The sequence below is a fragment of the Acomys minous genome (assembly GCF_964271855.1).
Source record: "Acomys minous genome assembly, chromosome: 6".
Taxonomy (NCBI): Eukaryota; Metazoa; Chordata; class Mammalia; order Rodentia; family Muridae; genus Acomys; species Acomys minous.
The window spans coordinates 87,397,711-87,414,564 of record NC_140487.1 but is presented as its reverse complement, the minus strand read 5'-3'; the positions used below and the strand labels follow the sequence as shown (position 1 = coordinate 87,414,564).

The window sequence follows — 16,854 nt, the reverse complement described above, 5'->3', positions numbered from 1 at the left end:
CATACTCACTGGCATGTATTTCACACCCAAAGCGCCAAATAAATACCGATTGAGAGGCAGGGCACACACATCGAACGGGCGACTCCAAAGGTCCTGCTTTTGCCTGGAACCCTATGCAGGATCTCTGCTTCCCCAACCGGCTCCTCACAGTGAGCCCCACAGCCACAGATGGCTACGAGCAGGCTGCATTCACCTGGGCTAGGTTGGAGCAGATTCTGAACAAAGGACGCTCGAGAGTTAGAAGATACCGGATTGTAGAGGAATGGCAGATGGACGCCAACAAAGCCCCACTGGCCTCACCTTACCCTCACTGGACGTCCCTGCTCTATTCCCTCCCAGGTGATGGACACCCCCCACACACACACAAGGCAGCCGTCTCTCCCTGCCATGCCTCTCTCTATGATGTTTGCTTCAACAAGCATCCCAGGTGGAAGTCAGTGTGAAGGACAGGGAAACACGCCCAGTCCTCCCAGGACCTTGTACTCAAATCTTCTCATGGAAGAACACTGCCAACGAGCCACTCCTTGTTGGGATGAGGGGCTGTTCCAGGGAGGAATGCTTGCTTGAATGTTGTCACCACGCTTTGAAAAGGCACCCAGAGCTGGGTGTGGTGGCGCACGCCTTTCATCCCAGCACTCGGGAGGCAGAGGCAGGCGGATCGCTGTGAGTTCGAGGCCAGCCTGGTCTACAAAGCGAGTCCAGGACAGCCAAGGCTACACAGAGAAACCCTGTCTCAAAAAATGAAAAAAAAAAAGAGAAGAGAAGAAGAAGAAGAAGAAGAAGAAGAAGAAGAAGAAGAAGAGAAAAAGAAAGAAAGAAAGAAAGAAAGAAAGAAAGAAAGAAAAAGAAAAGGCACCCAGGTCTCAGAATGAGTCATGCCAGATGTGACTGAAAATTCATTTATCTGGTGGGTCTGACACATCCAGGGTTACCAACGTGACAGGAAGAAGATACAGGTCGTCACCCATAGCTACCGACAAATAAGAAGCCTGGAAGATTTCCCAGATAGGAGTGAGCTTGAGTGCAGGAGAGATTTTAAATGAAAAGAAGAAGAGAGAGAGTTTCTTGGGGCAGCATAAGTGAAGGCAGGAGGACACAAGGACGTGTGGCATGCTTAGCGGTGATCTGGCCAGCGTGGTTCCAGTCTGCAGGTTGCCCTGGAGATGAAGCGGAAGTCAGCAGCAAGGCTGGAAGCTGGCTGGACCCTCTGCTTCCCTGAGGCAGATGCCATAGAAAGCTGCTGACTCCTGGGGCACAGCCAGGAGTCCCTGGTGTGGAGGTGCAGCAAGCAGCCCCAAGCCAGGCTCTTCAGCTACCCAGCTGGAGGGAGGCCGGACCCCAAAACAGTCAGGTGTTTAAAAGGCTTTGAAACCTTAACCTGCCTCGAGTCCCTGGTCAGTTCTGGTGGGGGAAGTCCAGGCATCCGCGCTGGTTTGAACAGCTTCTGGCTTGCTGTGCCTGGAACCACCCGCATGGCTCCAGAGTGGCGCTCCTTAGGGCAGGGACAGCAGCCCAGGACTGGCTGCTCAGAGACAGCATAGATGAATGATGGATGATGCTTAAGAATTAAAGAGGAAGGGCTCAAGGAGGAGACACTTGGGGATCAGGAGTGTGTCGTTGTGGGGTTTGGGTGTGACTAGGTAGTAACAACTTGTTTAGTCTTCGTGAGACCCTGGGCTTGAGCTCCAGACCAAGACAAAAACAAAAAAAGGCAATACGTCATCATCTCTGCCCACAAAGGTCTCACTGTCCCTTAGTAGGGAGCGTTAAAGGAAGTCCATTTCTCAGTGGCACGGTTGTCCTGCACCAGCCCTGACTGCATGGTAAACAAAGAGATCATGAGCACACTGGTTTTTCTCAAGCTAAGACAACATTCCAGGTCCGGCAGGAGGAATGTTCTGGTCTAGAGGAGAGAGTAAGCTGGAAGGAAGGGTGGATAGACACCTGTCACTAGGAGCACAGGCCGTGGGAAGGGATCTTACAGGACATGTGGGGGAGATGGGCGGGGGGTGGGGGTTGGGGGGGAGGACTAGGCATAAGACCTCAGACTTCTAAACAGGGTTTCTTGAGTCAAGGGACAAAGCAGGGTGGAACTCCAATCTCATTATAGGGTCTACGTTGGGTGATGTCTGTGCTCTGACTACCTCTTCAGGCAGCAAGGACGGTAGAGGCACAGCAAAGGGACCAAAAGCCACCCAGAAGGGAGCCCATCTCCCTTCCTTAGCTTCTGAGGAGCTGCGTTTCCCTGGCCAGTCTTGCCTAGAGCCCATGAGTTCAGAGACTAAGTTCTGGATTGCAGTGCCCACCGCAGGGCTGAGCGCCCGGCAGACATGCGCAGGAGTGCTGACGTAGCTGCTGACTCATTAGACGAGTATTCGGAGAGTACAGTCTTTGGGAAGATAAACGGACAAGGCAACGAGTGAATTCCCACAAAACGACAATGAACGATGAGCGCCTTGGGGAAAGCAGAGCAGAATTGACTCTAGCAAGAGTGGTGGGGGAGGGGGCTGGAGAGATGGCTCAGTGGTTAAGAGTGCCGCCTGCTCTTCCAAAGGTCCTGAGTTCAATTCCCAGCAACCACATGGTGGTTCACAACCATCTGTAACACAACATAATGCCCTCTTCTGGCCTGCGGGTGTACACGCAGGCAGAACACTGTATACATAATAATAAATAAATAGATCTTTAAAGAAAAAAAAAAGAGTGGTAGGGAGGATTCCAGTGTGTGAAATGAGATAGGGCTTGGCTCCATCTGCTTTCCTGAGACCGTTCAGCTAATGGGTAGAGAATAGATAGGTGTGGAGACCGGCAAGATGCCTACGGGTCCGTGTGAGGAAGAGACCGCTTTGTCTGTGTGGAGGGGTGTTCTGCCTGGGAGATAGTCAGCCCAAGTTGCTGACTGTCTGTCTGGCACTGGACAGGAAGAGCAGGAGATCCGGGCAGCTGTAGTGGCTGTTTACTAACAGCAGAAAGTGGGGAAAAGGTCACTACTGAGTAAGAGCTCTAGTTGATGACCCTGAGGTGAAGATTCTGTGACTCATCCTTGGCTGAGACATTAGGTAGCTCGCGAATAGCCTTTGGGACTCATAGGAAAGGTGGGGTATTCTCTTCTTGGGGGTGCAGAGATTATAGGTTTAAAAAAAAAAGATTTATTTATTATGTATACAGTGTTCTGCCTGCATGTACACCTGCGTGCCAGAAGAGGGCATCAAATCACATTATAGATGGTTGTGAGCCACCATATGGTTGCTGGGAATTGAACTCAGGACCTCTGGAAGAACAGTCAGTGCTCTTAACCTCTGAGCTATCTCTCTGGCCCTGGTTATAGTTTTTATTTGAAATATCCATGCCCCCGCCCCAACCCATGTGTTGAAGGTTTGGTGCCAGGGCAGCAGTGTTCAGACCTGGAGGCCTTTGGGCAATGAATGGGTCGTGGGGCTCTGAGCTCCTTCACTGACAGGGTCTTAACTTATTGAGATGCTGGGACAAGTCCCTGGTGGTGCGCTCTTGAGGATATGCTGGGAGTGTTGCCCCTCCCTGCCTTTCCCTTTGCTTTTTAGGTGCCACAGGCTAAGCGGCTCTGTCCCACACATGCCCCCACCATGATGCTCTCCTCACCGCAGGCCAAGTGACCAAAACCTCTGAAATGGGGAAAACCATTCTGTTGTCAAGCTGACTCTCGTGGGTGCGCTGCCACAGTGATGGCGAGGTACAAAAGGCCAGGTGGCCTCACTCAACCATGAGGTAAAGAACAGCCCAAAGCATAGAAATCACCAGAGGCCTAGCAGAAGAGGAGCAGCTGGGAGGCAAGAGGGAACCACGAGCAGCAGGCAGAAGCCAGGGGAGGGGAGGCCATCAGAAGAAAATTCCAGAAGGGACAAGAGATGGACAGTTCTGACTCACATGAAGGTATCACGCACCTCAGGAACAGAATCTGCTTTGGACTTAACAACGTGGAGGTCACTGTTGACTTTAGCAGAGTCCTCAAGTCCCCGAATGACCGAAAACTTGCATGAAAGGAGCCAATAGGGGCTGGAGAGATGGCTCAGAGGTTAAGAGCACAGACTGCTCTTCCAGAGGTCCTGAGTTCAATTCCCAGCACCCACATGGTGGCTCACAACCATCTATAATGTAATCTGATGCCCTCTTCTGGTGGGCAGGTGTACATGCAGGTAGAGCACTGTATACATAATAACAAATTACGAGATCTAAAAAATAAAAGAAAGGAGGCAATACTTGGTGTGGGCTGAGGAGTCAGGGCAGGCTTCCAGAAGAAGGTGGCAGAGGAAGCTGACTGGTGCCCTGGCTAGAAGCACTGTCTTCACCTCACCGGAAGAGGCCAGCTCCTCCACAGCAGAGAGCCAGGGAGGCGGGCCCTGGAGCAGAGTCCCATGCCTTCCCCCCACCCCTTCTCTCACCTGAAGCCCACCCGTCAGAGCCCTGTGCCCTCCCCTGCCCCACCTCTCACCTGGAGACCACCAGTGGTAGGATCAGCATCTTCAGCATCCTCATTAAGAGTTCTCCAGGGAACTGGAAGTAGCTAATCTCCTGAAAACACAGCAAGATCTGGGTCAGAGCAGGCAGACCAGACCTCAGATGGTTTCATCCTTACCATCTTCAACACGCTGTCCGGTCTGCATGCTCCTGCCTGGCACCTGGACAGGAGCCAGGGAGAAGAAACTGGTTTGGAGCTAAATAACCTGGGTCCCAGGCTCCTTCTTAACCAGCCTGGTGGCCTACGTTCCCTTCTCTCCAGCAGGAGGATAATAATTACTTCCTAGAGCTGTTGAGAGGCTCAGCTGAGAGACTGTGCACAAGCATTTAGCACCTTGCACCTGGTGCAGCTTTCTCCGTCAGCACCATCAATCCACCCATCCATCCCTGGGGTAAAGTCTGCTCCATTATCAGTATGTGACAGATATCAGGGGTCTCTGTAACCCACACTAGGCCAGGCATCACACTAGGGTCCCCAAAATGGACTAAGCGAGGTTCCTGCCATAGAAAAGGCCCCAGTCTAGTCAATGAGAAGATTGACCAATAAGCCACAGCCTTCTGGCGAGCCAGTAAGATTCCCTTCACTAGCTTACTCCCGAGAAATACTGGGTTTGGAGGCACCGTATCCTTGTCCAGATAGCTTGTGGCCATCCTGGTAGAAACAAAGTTATCCTAAGAGGATACGTGTCCCTCTTTGCTATCATACCATTGAAACAGACACCCCAGGGAATTGTAATTTCCTCAGGAGCCTTGTGCTGGGCATAAAGGGCTGAAGTCTGGTGCCAACCGGAAAAAGAACTTGTCTCCCACAGGGGGCTTTTGCACAGTTCTGATGATTTGTCAGACTGCTTTGAGAAAGATGGTCGCTGATAGTAGGAACACAGCCTGCACCACCTATCCGTGGGTACCTCCTTTTTTTTTTTATATTTTTATTTAATTTTAACTTATGTGCATTGGTGTAAGGGTATCAGATTTTGGTGTTACAGACAGTTGTGAGCTGCCATGTGGGTGCTGGGAATTGAACCCAGGTCGTTCGGAAGAGCAGGCAGTGCTCTTAACCACTGAGCCATCTCTCCAGCCCCGGGTACCTCCTCTTGTCCTCTGTTTCCTCTGCAACCTTCACGCTAGGACTGTGAAGATGGCTCCAGAGGCCATGAGCCTCTCTGATCCTTTTCCCAATGGGGCAACACGGAGTCAGCCTTCATTTCCTGCCTTCACAATCACTTGCTTCTTTAATTGACCCTTTGAGGGTGAGCCTGAGCCTGAGCTTATCGGGGCTGCTGGGACCTGGGCTTAGCCCCTACCAGCCTCCCACAGCTGCCTCCCGCTGGGAGCCCACAGGAGCAGAACCCAACAAGAGGCAGCATAGCTTCGGTGAGCAGTTAAGCGTGCCCTCCGGATGATAGCAACATTCTGTCCTTTACTTGTCCTTTACAAAACAACTCGTGGTTTGTCTGAGATTCTGACACAGCCGAGGTACTGTTTCCAAGGCCTGACTTCAGGTTTCCTGTTTCTGGCAAGCCTTGACAGGGATCCTTTTTCCAGAGAGGGAAGCTGTGGGTGACAAAGGCTGAAGGATCGGCAGACACCATACACGTTACATACTGGTGCCTGAAATCATTTTAAAAACTAGTGCCAAGGTGGGTGTGGTCGTACACATCTTTGATAACATCGACAGGCCGATCTCTATGAGTTCAAGGGCAGCCTGGTCTATGTAGTGAGTTCTAGGCCAGTCAGGGCTTCATTGTGAGACCTTGTCTCAAAGAAAACAAAATCAACAAACAAAAAACAGTGCCAGACGTAATGGTGTGTCAACGGTCTCAAGCTTTGGAAAGGCCCAACCCATAGAACCGTGGTGCTGCCTGGATCCCGTGCAGCCCACTTGTGCCATAGACAAGGGAAGCTGACCTGGGAGAGAGGAGGTGACTTGCCACGTAGTGATGTGCAGGAGGGAGTGCTGGGCCTCCTACGGCCACTATGCTACCATTTCCAATACGCCAGGAAAAAAAACTCATAAAAATACACTCATCCCGGACCATGTCTGTGTCTTTGGATGTATATAGTACTAGAGACTAAACCTGGGCTCTTGTGTGCATGTGTGCATACGCACCTGTGTGTGTGTGTGCACGTGTGCGTGTGCATGCATGTGCACGTGTGTATGGTAGCACATAAGCAGTGGTCAGAGGGTAACTTATGGAAGCTGCTTCTTTCCTTCTCCCATGGGCCCTGGGAATAAAACTCACATGGTCGGCCTAGCCTGACAAGCACTTTTTACCTGCCGAGCCACCTCACAGGCCCAAGGTTACCAACGTCTTCATCGTCAAAACTGTTCACTGGTGTGCTGGAGAGATGGCTCAGTGGTTAAGAGCACTGTCTGCTCTTCCAAAGGACCCGGGTTCAATTCCCAGCACTCACATGGCAGCTCACAACTGTCTGTAACTCCAGTTCCAAGGGGTCGGATCCTCATACCAATGCACATAAAATTTAATAAATTATTTAAAAAAAAAAAAAAGCCGGGCGTGGTGGCGCACGCCTTTAGTCCCAGCACTCGGGAGGCAGAGGCAGGCGGATCGCTGTGAGTTCAAGGCCAGCCTGGTCTACAAAGTGAGTCCAGCACAGCCAAGATTATACAGAGAAACCCTGTCTCAAAAAACCAAAAAAAAAAAAAAAAAAAAAAAAACTGTTCACTGATGAGACAGCATCCCTGCAGCCTGTTACATGTATAACTTACATTTTGTCCCCAAAATTAATATTTGACTGTTTCTTATTTGCTTTGTTTTCTTTGGGCCTCTCATTAATTACTTCCATATGTTTTTTTTTTATTATTATCTATTTAAAAATCTAAGCAAGCATTTCCTCCAACAGAAGCCCATCGGGTCCCTTTATCTCATCTGGACCTCAGGCCAGCAGCTTTCTACCACCCTATTATGGGCTGGGAGAAGGGGTGGGCTCGTTCTCCAGGCCCAGCTGCTGTCCTGGCCTCGTGGCTTGCCTTACAGGATTCATCCTGCATAGGACTCAGTGTTTCTTGAGTCATTTGTTTTCCTGGTTTCTGTCCTTATTTGCGGGAACATCTTTGGTAGCTTCCTGAGAAAAGGTGCTGGGGGGGGGGGCAACTTCTGAGTCCTTCGCTTAAATTGCCTTGGTCCCACGCTCCCCTGTGACAACAATCTGGTTATATTTAACATCCCTTTTTTAAAAAAGATTGATTTACACAGTATTCTTCCTGCATGTATGCCTGCACACCAGAAGGGGGCACCAGATTTCGATGGTCATGAGCCACCATGTGGTTGCTGGGAATTGAACTCAGGACCTCTGGAAGAGCAGTCAGTGCTCTTAACCTCTGAGCCATCTCTCCAGCCCCATATTTGACATTCTTACTGGGAGACAGTTCCCTTTTCTGGTTTTACAATTTATTTTATTAGCAGTGTGTGTGTGTGTGTGTGCGTGTGCGTGTGTGTGTGTGTGTGTGTGTGTGTGTGTGTGTGTGTGTGTGCTGTGCATGTGCGGGCATACAGGCCAGGCACACAGGTTAGAGAACAGCTTTGTAGAATTGTTTCTCTCCTTCCACCTTATGTGGGTGCAGGGGATGAAACTGGTTACCAGGCGTGTGCAGCAAGCATCTGCGCCAGCTAGCCCCGGGTGGGGGAGGGGGCGTTCCTCTTCCTGCTCTGAAGGGATGCTCTTCCTTAAACTGCCAGCTGGTGCCTAGTTCTTACAGAAGCTTTGCCCTATTCCCTTCATGCCACTTAAGGCTCATCTATTTATCTCCATTTTCCTGAATTTCAGTGATGTGTTGTGTGGGGGAAGATCTTCCTTCCTTCCTTCCTTTCCTTTCTCGTTTTGTACTTTTACTCTGAGAGGCTTCCTTGTATTTTTTTTGCAAATTTTCTCTCCTCTGTTTCATAATTCATATTTCATCACTTGGTTTGATTTGTTAGTTTTCTTTTTCTTTCTTTCTATTTTTTTTTTAAGATTTATTTATTATGTATACAATGTTTTGCCTCTAGGCCAGAAGAAGGCACCAGATCTCACTGTAGATGGTTATGAGCCACCACGTGGTTGCTGGGAATTGAACTCAGGACCTTTGGAAGAGCAGCTGGGGCGCTTAACCTCTGAGCCATGTCTCCAGTCCCCTCTTTTTCTTTTTTTGAGACAGGGTTTCTCTGTGTAGCCCTGGCTGTCCTGGACTTGATTTGTAGACCAGGCTGGCCTCGAACTCACAGAGATCCACCTTTTGTTTGCCTACTCCTTTTGGGTAGCATAACTATAGATATTTTTATTTCAGGCCCACCAGCCCCATCACCTCAGCTCCTTGCTGATGTAAGTGAATCTCTATACAAGGTCAGGTTGATCATAAGCTATTTTTATGCTCAACATACCCTATGGCCTTATTCATTTGCAAAAATTCTCCAACCACAAGCCCAGCTGCCCCTAACTAACCAGGCACACATTCAAGGTTCGCTAGAACTTCTTGTTAGCCAAATAACTCAAGTCAGAGCTGACCACCCTGTTCCACCATCCACCCCCTGTATGAGCTAATTGTAGTTTTCACCCTTTAAATACGCAATACAACTTCCCTTCAAGAATCCTGTTCAGATTCCGAACTGGCTGCCTCCCTGAGCTCAGAAAATAAAGCTTTCATTTTAAGCTTCTGTGTCTGAAGTGAGTTTTCTTGGCTTTCACCCTGAACCCAGCACTTTCTCTGCCTCCCTGAATGCTGGGATTCCAGGCGTGTGTCAGCCACCACGCCTAGCCTGCTTTGTTAGATTTCTACATTCCTTCCAAGTTACTGGAATTTTGATATTGGTTGTTCTTTTTACTTTTTTTAATTCCAAGTATTCTTTTTTATGATTGGTTGTTCCTTCTTTTTAGCGTCTGCGTTGGTTAGTTTTTTTGTCAACTTGACCCAAGCCAGGGTCATCTGGGAAGAAAAACCTCAGTTGAGAAAATGCCTCCATCAGATGAGCCTGAACCAAGCCTAGGGGGATTTTCTTGCTGAATTGACTGATGTGGGAGTACCCAGGCACTTGTGAGCGGCCTTACCCCCCACCCCCCCCTCTACTCCCCATCCCCCCACCCCCCCACCCCCCCACCCCGCAGCAGACTTGGGCTGTGTAAGCAGGCACGCTGAGCAATCCTGCTCTGCAGCCAGTGTCTGCTTTGGCTGGCTCCTGCTTCGAGGTTCCCTCCCTCCTTCAATGTCCACCCTGGCTTCTTTTTGTCACGGGCTGCGACTATAAGCTTAAATAAACCTTTTCCTTCCCAACTTGCTTTTGGTTGTGGTTTTTATCACAGCAATAAAAACCCAACTAAAGGCCAGGCAGTGGTGGTGCACACCTTTAATCCCAGCACTTCTCGAGGCAGAGACAGGTGGATCTCCATGAGTTCAAGGCCAGGCTGGACTACAGAGCGAACTCCAAGACAGCTAAGGCTACACAGAGAATCCCTGTCTCAAAAAACCAAACAAACAAACAAACAAACAAACAAACAAAGTGTTTGATGTTTGTGGTGCTGGCACTGGAACCTATGGCTTTGTATATCCTAAGCACACAGCAACATACCTACTACTCCTATATCCCAGTTTTTTAAATTTGCATTTTTTTACCCTGCGGAGCCATTTTGACAGCCCCCCCCCCAGCCTGTTTTATGATAGCTATAATATCTCTCGTGTCTGCAAAGAGCTTAAGAAGTGAATTTTTTGAGAAAGGGCTTCATTACGTAATTCTGACTGACCTGGAACTTGATTTACAGACCAGGCTGGTTTGGAACTCACAGAGATTCGCCTGTCTGTGTTTCCCAAGCACCTGGGTGAAGGGTGTGCGCCACCACTTCCAGCCCTTAAGAATTTATTTTAGGAGTCTCCACAGACCCTCTTTTCTCTTCCTTTGGTCTCTGGTTTGACACTTGCAGCTTTTCTCACATTTCTCGTGGCCTCTGCTCATAGGCAAGCATAGAGTCCTAGCTCCTGGGCTTGCCACTGAGGGTGTGACCTGTGGGGAGGGGACAGGAGCCTCTTTTCTCAAAGAATTCATAGGTTTTTCCTACGAGGCTCTGACAAGAGGCCTTATGCCAATGTCCGGCTGCCCGCTGTCCCGGGTTCTACCAGGGAGGAGGCAGGAAGAGTACCAGTGTCTACAGATCACTGTGAGCATGTACCTCCTCGCTGCTCCTCTGTCACCCCACACAGGTGGGCATGATGTGGCTGAGGTGATGTCCCTGAGACAAGCATCTCTGGACCCTGTGCAGGCCAGAGCTGGACACAGTAGAGATGGGGGCCCTCTGGCCGCGTGGCCTGGGAGAGCTCTGGGGCCTGAGCGCCTACTGTCACCTTTATACTTCTCCCCTGATTTGCCCTTCAGCATCAGACCCTTTGGAATTCTTGGAGTAAAGCTACTCAGTATCTGCCCTCGTGTGCCATGATGCCAGCCTTCCGGACCCTACTAAGTGGGATTGCCCGGCTCCATCCATCCACTCACTGTACTGTCTAACCAGCGTTTTTCTCAATGACTCTTTTTACACTCTCTCCGGTTTGAGTAGTTTGTATCTTTGAAAATATTCCAGCATGGCTGATGAGACGTCTCAGCAGGTAAAAGAGCTTGCTGCCAAGCCTGACAGTCTTTTAAATTCAGTTCTTGGTGGAGTGAACTCACCCCTGAAAGATGTTCTCTGACTTCCACGTGTGCATTCGTGTGTGTGTGTGTGTGTGTGTGTGTGTGTGTGTTTGTGCGCGCCTGTGAGCAGATGCATGCTTATCCATACACACAAAATAAACATAATTTTTAAAATGTCGTTAGACTCCCAGGAAGGAAAAGAAATAAACATAACTGTAAATCCTCATGGCTTAAGTGAAAGTCTCAAAATGTCTCCATTTTTCAATGAATTATTTAGACCCAAAGGTAAGATCACATTAATTTTGTGAGTTTCTTTTCACAAACAGGGCACTCTATCATTTTCCAAATTGTTTATGATTTCTGCCTGTTGCGTAAGCTCAAACAATTGGAAGGGTTTGCTGTCTGAGTCACAGGCAAAGAGACCAAACAGAAAAATCCTGGATTTCAGAGGACAATGCTCAGGAAGCCATTTCCTGCCAAATGAATGTTCTCAGAGCCCATGCACGCCCCTCCTTCAGTGTGTCTGGCAGGTTAGTCCAGACCTGACGCATTTGCACAACCAAGAAGATGGTGGCGGTGGTGTTGGGGCAGCTCTGACACAGGAGGCCCCAGATAATTCAGCTTTTACTAACAGGCATTCCAATTTGTTTCCACAAAATAATCTTCCTGCAGGAGACAGTTGCTGCTTAGGAACCTAAGTGCAGATTGACGAGTTTCATTTGGGCCGTGTTCATGGTGTTTATGCCTCACACACCTTGAGGCTCATGTCTTGGGTTCAAGAAAATCCATGCAGCCAGTAAGATCCTGACAATCTGAGTCCAGGATGGAACCTACTCCTGCAATTGCTGTGCAACTTCCACATGTGCGCACACACACACACACACACACACACACACACACACACACACACACACACACATAAGGAAAAATCCTGACTGCCTTGGCAGACCCAGTCTTGTGGGAGAAACAGACATGGGTTTGAAGAGCTTGGAACAGGCAGCCAGCAGCTACAAGACCACAGTGGAGGAGCACGTGCATGGGAGGAAAGATGAGGCAGTACTTCCTGGGGTAAGGCACCATAGCAAGAACACCAGGCAGCTGGTCACTCTGCAGAGTCAGGAAGCTGCAGTGAGGGACGGATGCTGCAGCGAGAGACAGATGCTGGTGCCCAGCTTGCTTCCTCCTTGTATCTATAACAGGGCCCCCACCTATGGGATCGGATGGTGCTGCCCACAAGGTGGACCTTCCCTCTTCAGTAAAACCTCTCTGGAGCTGGCCTCATACACTTCCCCAGGGATGTGTTTCCATGGTGATTCTAAATCAGAATGGTCAAGATCAACCATCACAGGCAGACTTTGGCAGGGAGACAAGAGAGGAGGTAAAGTGACATTCAGTAAGCGCCTACTGTATGCCAGACACTGTAGCTCTTTGCTCCCTTCGACAATTCTAGAAGGTGCATATGCTCCCTTTACTCCACAGGTAAGGAAAGTGAGTCCAAAGCAGAGCAAGGGCTTAGCACTGCCATTGTGGGGTTGGGTGCCAGGGTCCTGAGTAAGGGCTTAGCACAGCCATTGTGGGGTTGGGTGTTGAGGTCCTGTGCGAGGGCTTAGCACAGCCAATGTGGGGTTGAGTGCCAGGGTCCTGTACTTCCCGAGTTCTTGCTGCTTTCTAAGGCGGTAGGCAGGGTTGCTTGGTCACCAATGGAGGGAACATTGTCTCATTAATGGAAGATTTGCATTTGCGTCCGAAGCCTGCCTCCAGCTTCAGAGACAGTATGATGTACTGGTGAGTTGAAGGGTAAAGAATCTATGAGGTCTGAACTCTTCAGGGGCCCACTGACAGACCCTCCTGAAGACAGACTCCTCAGAGCCCTCTTTTCAGTGAGCCTCCGTGATGTGGCCATAACCAAAACCCTGCGAGTGGGTCTAGTGAGAATCCCCTCACCCGTGGGCCCCTGATCAGATTGAGATCTGATCCGCTTTTTCTTTCCCTCTTCTCAATATTGGATCCTTTGCCTGCACTAGGCAAGGGCTTCACTCTTGACGTCTCCTCTGAGACGTTTCCCACCCACTGACCTCGCCACTGTGCCTGGGCTGTGCACCCCAGCTGTCTCTGCTGAATGGGGGAGTTCAGGTTTGTCTCCCCAGTGTGTGGGGGGGGGGGAGGGGTGTCTTGACACCTGTCTCCATGGACCGGAACTGTCTCTTCCTTGTTGGACCAGGCATCCATGATGTTCCAGGGTCTTCCCTATTCCACGTCTTTCCTAGACGATGCATTTCCACCACAGCCTGTCTAGTTCACCATCTGCCTCCCACTTCCCACCAGCCACACCTCCTGAAGTCTCTTCTACAGGAGCACTGTCCTCACACCGTCCCTGTCAGCCCAGTGTCACTCGTGCCCTTGCAGTTACTCCCACCTGGCCCACTACCACCCCATCCTCCACTCAGCATCCAGCGATCCCTCCAAAGCATTGGGCTGCCCAGTCTCCCTTCCCTTTCGCTTCCACGGTTTCCCACAGGCGTCTCAAGCCCATGCCTGGTGACGGGAACCTTTCAGCTTTCGCTCCCTGCGCTGCAGCTCCTTATCCTCACTGTACATCTCAACAGCCCTCCTCCAAATAAAAGGCTTGATCCATTGCTCCCCGACATCACACACCCTTGACCGTTATTCTGTGGATCCCGCTGCCCAGGAAACCACTACTGGACCCTGGTCGTGACGGACAGGTAGTGGGTGTTCTCTGAAGACCCCTGATCTCCCCACCCTTGCTCCTAACCCTGTGCTACTGCACTGGTGTCCCTTTGTCCCTGACCACCTTACTGTGCTGGCTTTGGGGCTTTGTTGCCACTTTGCCAGCCATTTTACAGACATCCCATAGTAGTAGGTGTTTTTCACACCCACCGTGTAGATGAGAATGTTGGGACCCAGAGCAGCGACCTGGCTCACCTACTGTAGTGATACTAGGAGCCCCCGCCCCACACACCCACAGACCCTGGGGTCCTGACCTGTGGCGAGAGGTGCTGGGTCCTGAGGAAGAAGCCAAGGAGGCAGCCCACGATGACAGACAGCACCGACAGGATGAGGAGCCCGTTGTGTTTACACACTGCTCGCCCTCGAGCCAGGACAGCGCCCAGCGCCATGCTGAGGCCAGCCTGTTGGCACCATTCCATGCACTGTAGGATGTGTCTCAGGTCTGGGCTGGAGGCACAAGCCTCTCTCCTCACAGGTGAACAGTGTGCTGAGCACCTAACGTCAGCCTTGCAGCCATGGCCTGTGCAGCCGCCCAAAGGGAAGCCACAATCCTATTACCAGCTGCATTATTAGGAGCTGGAAGCAGATTAGGGCCTGGGAAATTAGAGCAGGCCACGTGGTCGGGGTGTCTAGTCCTCAAAGCCAACCGCTTCTCTTGAAGAGGGGAGGAGACAAGAAACCATGACAGGAAGCAGAGGCGCGTCACCCCCACCTCATTCCCGAAAGAGGTGCCCGCCACTGCCCACTTCAGTAGGTGTTGAACGGGCCTTCCATGGCTGTCCTACAAGCATGATTCACGCTAATGGCGGCCCCAGGAGTAGGCAGTGTGAACGTGTCACTTTGCTGGTGCAGCTTCAGAGGCATCTGTGGGAGGAATGAACGCTGTGGCCAGGCTTACCCTGGGTGCTACTGCCAGTCACAGGGACTCAACCCCACCAGCTTGTGTCTGGGTTCCAGTCTCCATGTCAGACCCTGAGAGCGTGAGTCCCGCAGCACAGTCACTGAGCTGGCACTGGACAGAGTGGGTTCAGGTGGCACTCGGCGGGATTTAGATTCAGCTGCCCTGACCCCAGCCTAAGGTCAACAGGAAGTGAGTAAGCTTTCTTCCGGGATGCTTCAAGCCCATGATCACTCACCCTACGTCCCTCAGGGGCTGATATTTATTTATTTGTTTGTTTTTATTTATTTGTTTCAACATATTTTTGTTTATTCTTTTTTATATGTATATACAATATATCTTGATCACATCTGAATGGATAAAAGAGGAGTAAATAAAAAGAATTAAAAGGAGAACATGACCTAAAAAGGAGGCCCTAGGTATGGTGGAAGAGAAGGTTTATTGTAAATATGAGGGAGAAAACAGTCAGAGACATAAGGAAGAGCCCAGAGTGAGTGACCATGGCCGTAGTGACCAGGCTGTGTGAGGAGAGAGGGACGAGGGAGAGCAGGAGAGGAGCCACTGACCAAGAGGAGTGGCCTGGCCAAGAGGAGTGGCCTGACCAAGAGGAGTGGCCTGGCCAAGAGGAGTGGCCTGACCAAGAGGAGTGGCCTGGCCAAGAGACTGGTGCAGCCAAAATGGCTGAGTTATATAGGGGCCAGAGGCTATAGGGGAAGGGGCAGCCCAGTCCCTGGGCTGAAGAGTTCAGGGTTGGGGACAGGGTGTGGCAGCAGGAGGGCCCTGTAACAGGTAGGGACTGAGGGATGCTGGGAAGACATGGGGGCCAGGGACTTCTCTGATACATCAATAGGCATCTCAGCCATTTGTCCTGGTTTGAGACTCAACAGCATCCGCCCACAACAACAGCTCCTCCTGGACCCTCCCCAGCACGTGCCCCTTCCGCCTTCTCATCTCCTTGTCCTTCTTTAAATACGCCAGAGTGCAGTTAATGCTGCCCGCGTGAGCAGGAGCTGCCACAATTGCTGAGGTGGAGCTCATAGGCCCCTCCCCCATCCATGCTGACCAGCTTGATCTTGTGTCCCCTTATGGGGACAGCCACAGCTGTTGTGGACTCATGAGTGCAGCGGCCAATGTCCAGAAGAGGGCGTGTCACAGCACTCCTCCCTCGCCCACCCTTGAGCTTCCATTCGTTCTGTCTCCTCTCCTAGGATGGCCCCTGAGCCTTGAGGGGTTGGATCTGAAAGTCCCATCTAGGGTGAAGCACTCAACAGTCGCTCACCCTCAGCATGCTGAGCAGTCAGTCATGCATCGACTGCTGCCCACTGCAAGAAGTCTCTCTGACTAAGGTTGACAATGGGGGATACACATAGCTTTCGAGAAGGTAGTTTAACAACAGGCCTGTCTAGCAAAATAGTAGATCTTCACCCCAACAGGGTCCCTGACTTCCCCAGCCACAGGTCTTTGGCGAGCTTTTGTTTGTTTGTTTATTTGTTTGTTTGTTTGTCTTTTGTTTTGTTTTGTTTTCGAGACAGGGTTTCTCTGTGTGGCCCTCACTGTCCTGGACTCAATTTGTAGATTATGTTGGCTTCGAACTCACAGAGATCCGCCTGCCTCTGCCTCCCTGAGTGCTGGAATTATAATGCGCCACCGCACCCAGCTGCCTTTGACTAGGTTTAAGGCACCAAGGCCTGCTTATTTTTAAAAGGTGGCAAAACCCAGGAGCTCTGCATTTGAGACCCAGGTCTGCTACTCGCCAGCTGTGTGACCCTGGACAAACCATTTCATCTCATTCTATTTCAGTCTTCCAACTTATAAAACATAGGTGATGATAGCACCCAGCCAGAGGGTAGATAGGTTAGGGTACCCGGCAGCTCTAGGTGCTGAGCAGCAACCGTGGTTGGAAGCATCATCACACAGCACCTCAAAGGAGATTCCTTCCGGTCTTGCTTGTGGCCTGGCCTGCCCTTTAAGCCAGAAGGAATTAACCCGCCTGTGTCACTGGACATCTGTAATCTTATTAGGGCCAGTCAGGCCCATCAGGTGGCAGCAGGGAGCAGGCTGCTGTGGAGGTGGGGATGTGACAGGTGTGGGGCGCGCACA

The 16,854-nt window shown here is 50.7% G+C and overlaps 1 protein-coding gene across 1 annotated transcript in view; it reads right to left on the bottom strand.

Moving 5' to 3' along the window:
• The window catches only part of SLC1A7 (solute carrier family 1 member 7), a gene marked incomplete at its 5' end in the record, with an annotated part of 54,752 nt that extends 40,477 nt beyond the window's left edge, over positions 1-14,275 (bottom strand). The window contains 2 exons of the mRNA XM_084784439.1: positions 4,469-4,548; positions 14,111-14,275. Of these exons, the coding sequence (XP_084640565.1) occupies positions 4,469-4,548; positions 14,111-14,275 (245 nt within the window). The remainder of the gene's footprint in view (positions 1-4,468; positions 4,549-14,110) is intronic.
• Between the last annotated feature and the right edge of the window lie 2,579 nt (positions 14,276-16,854).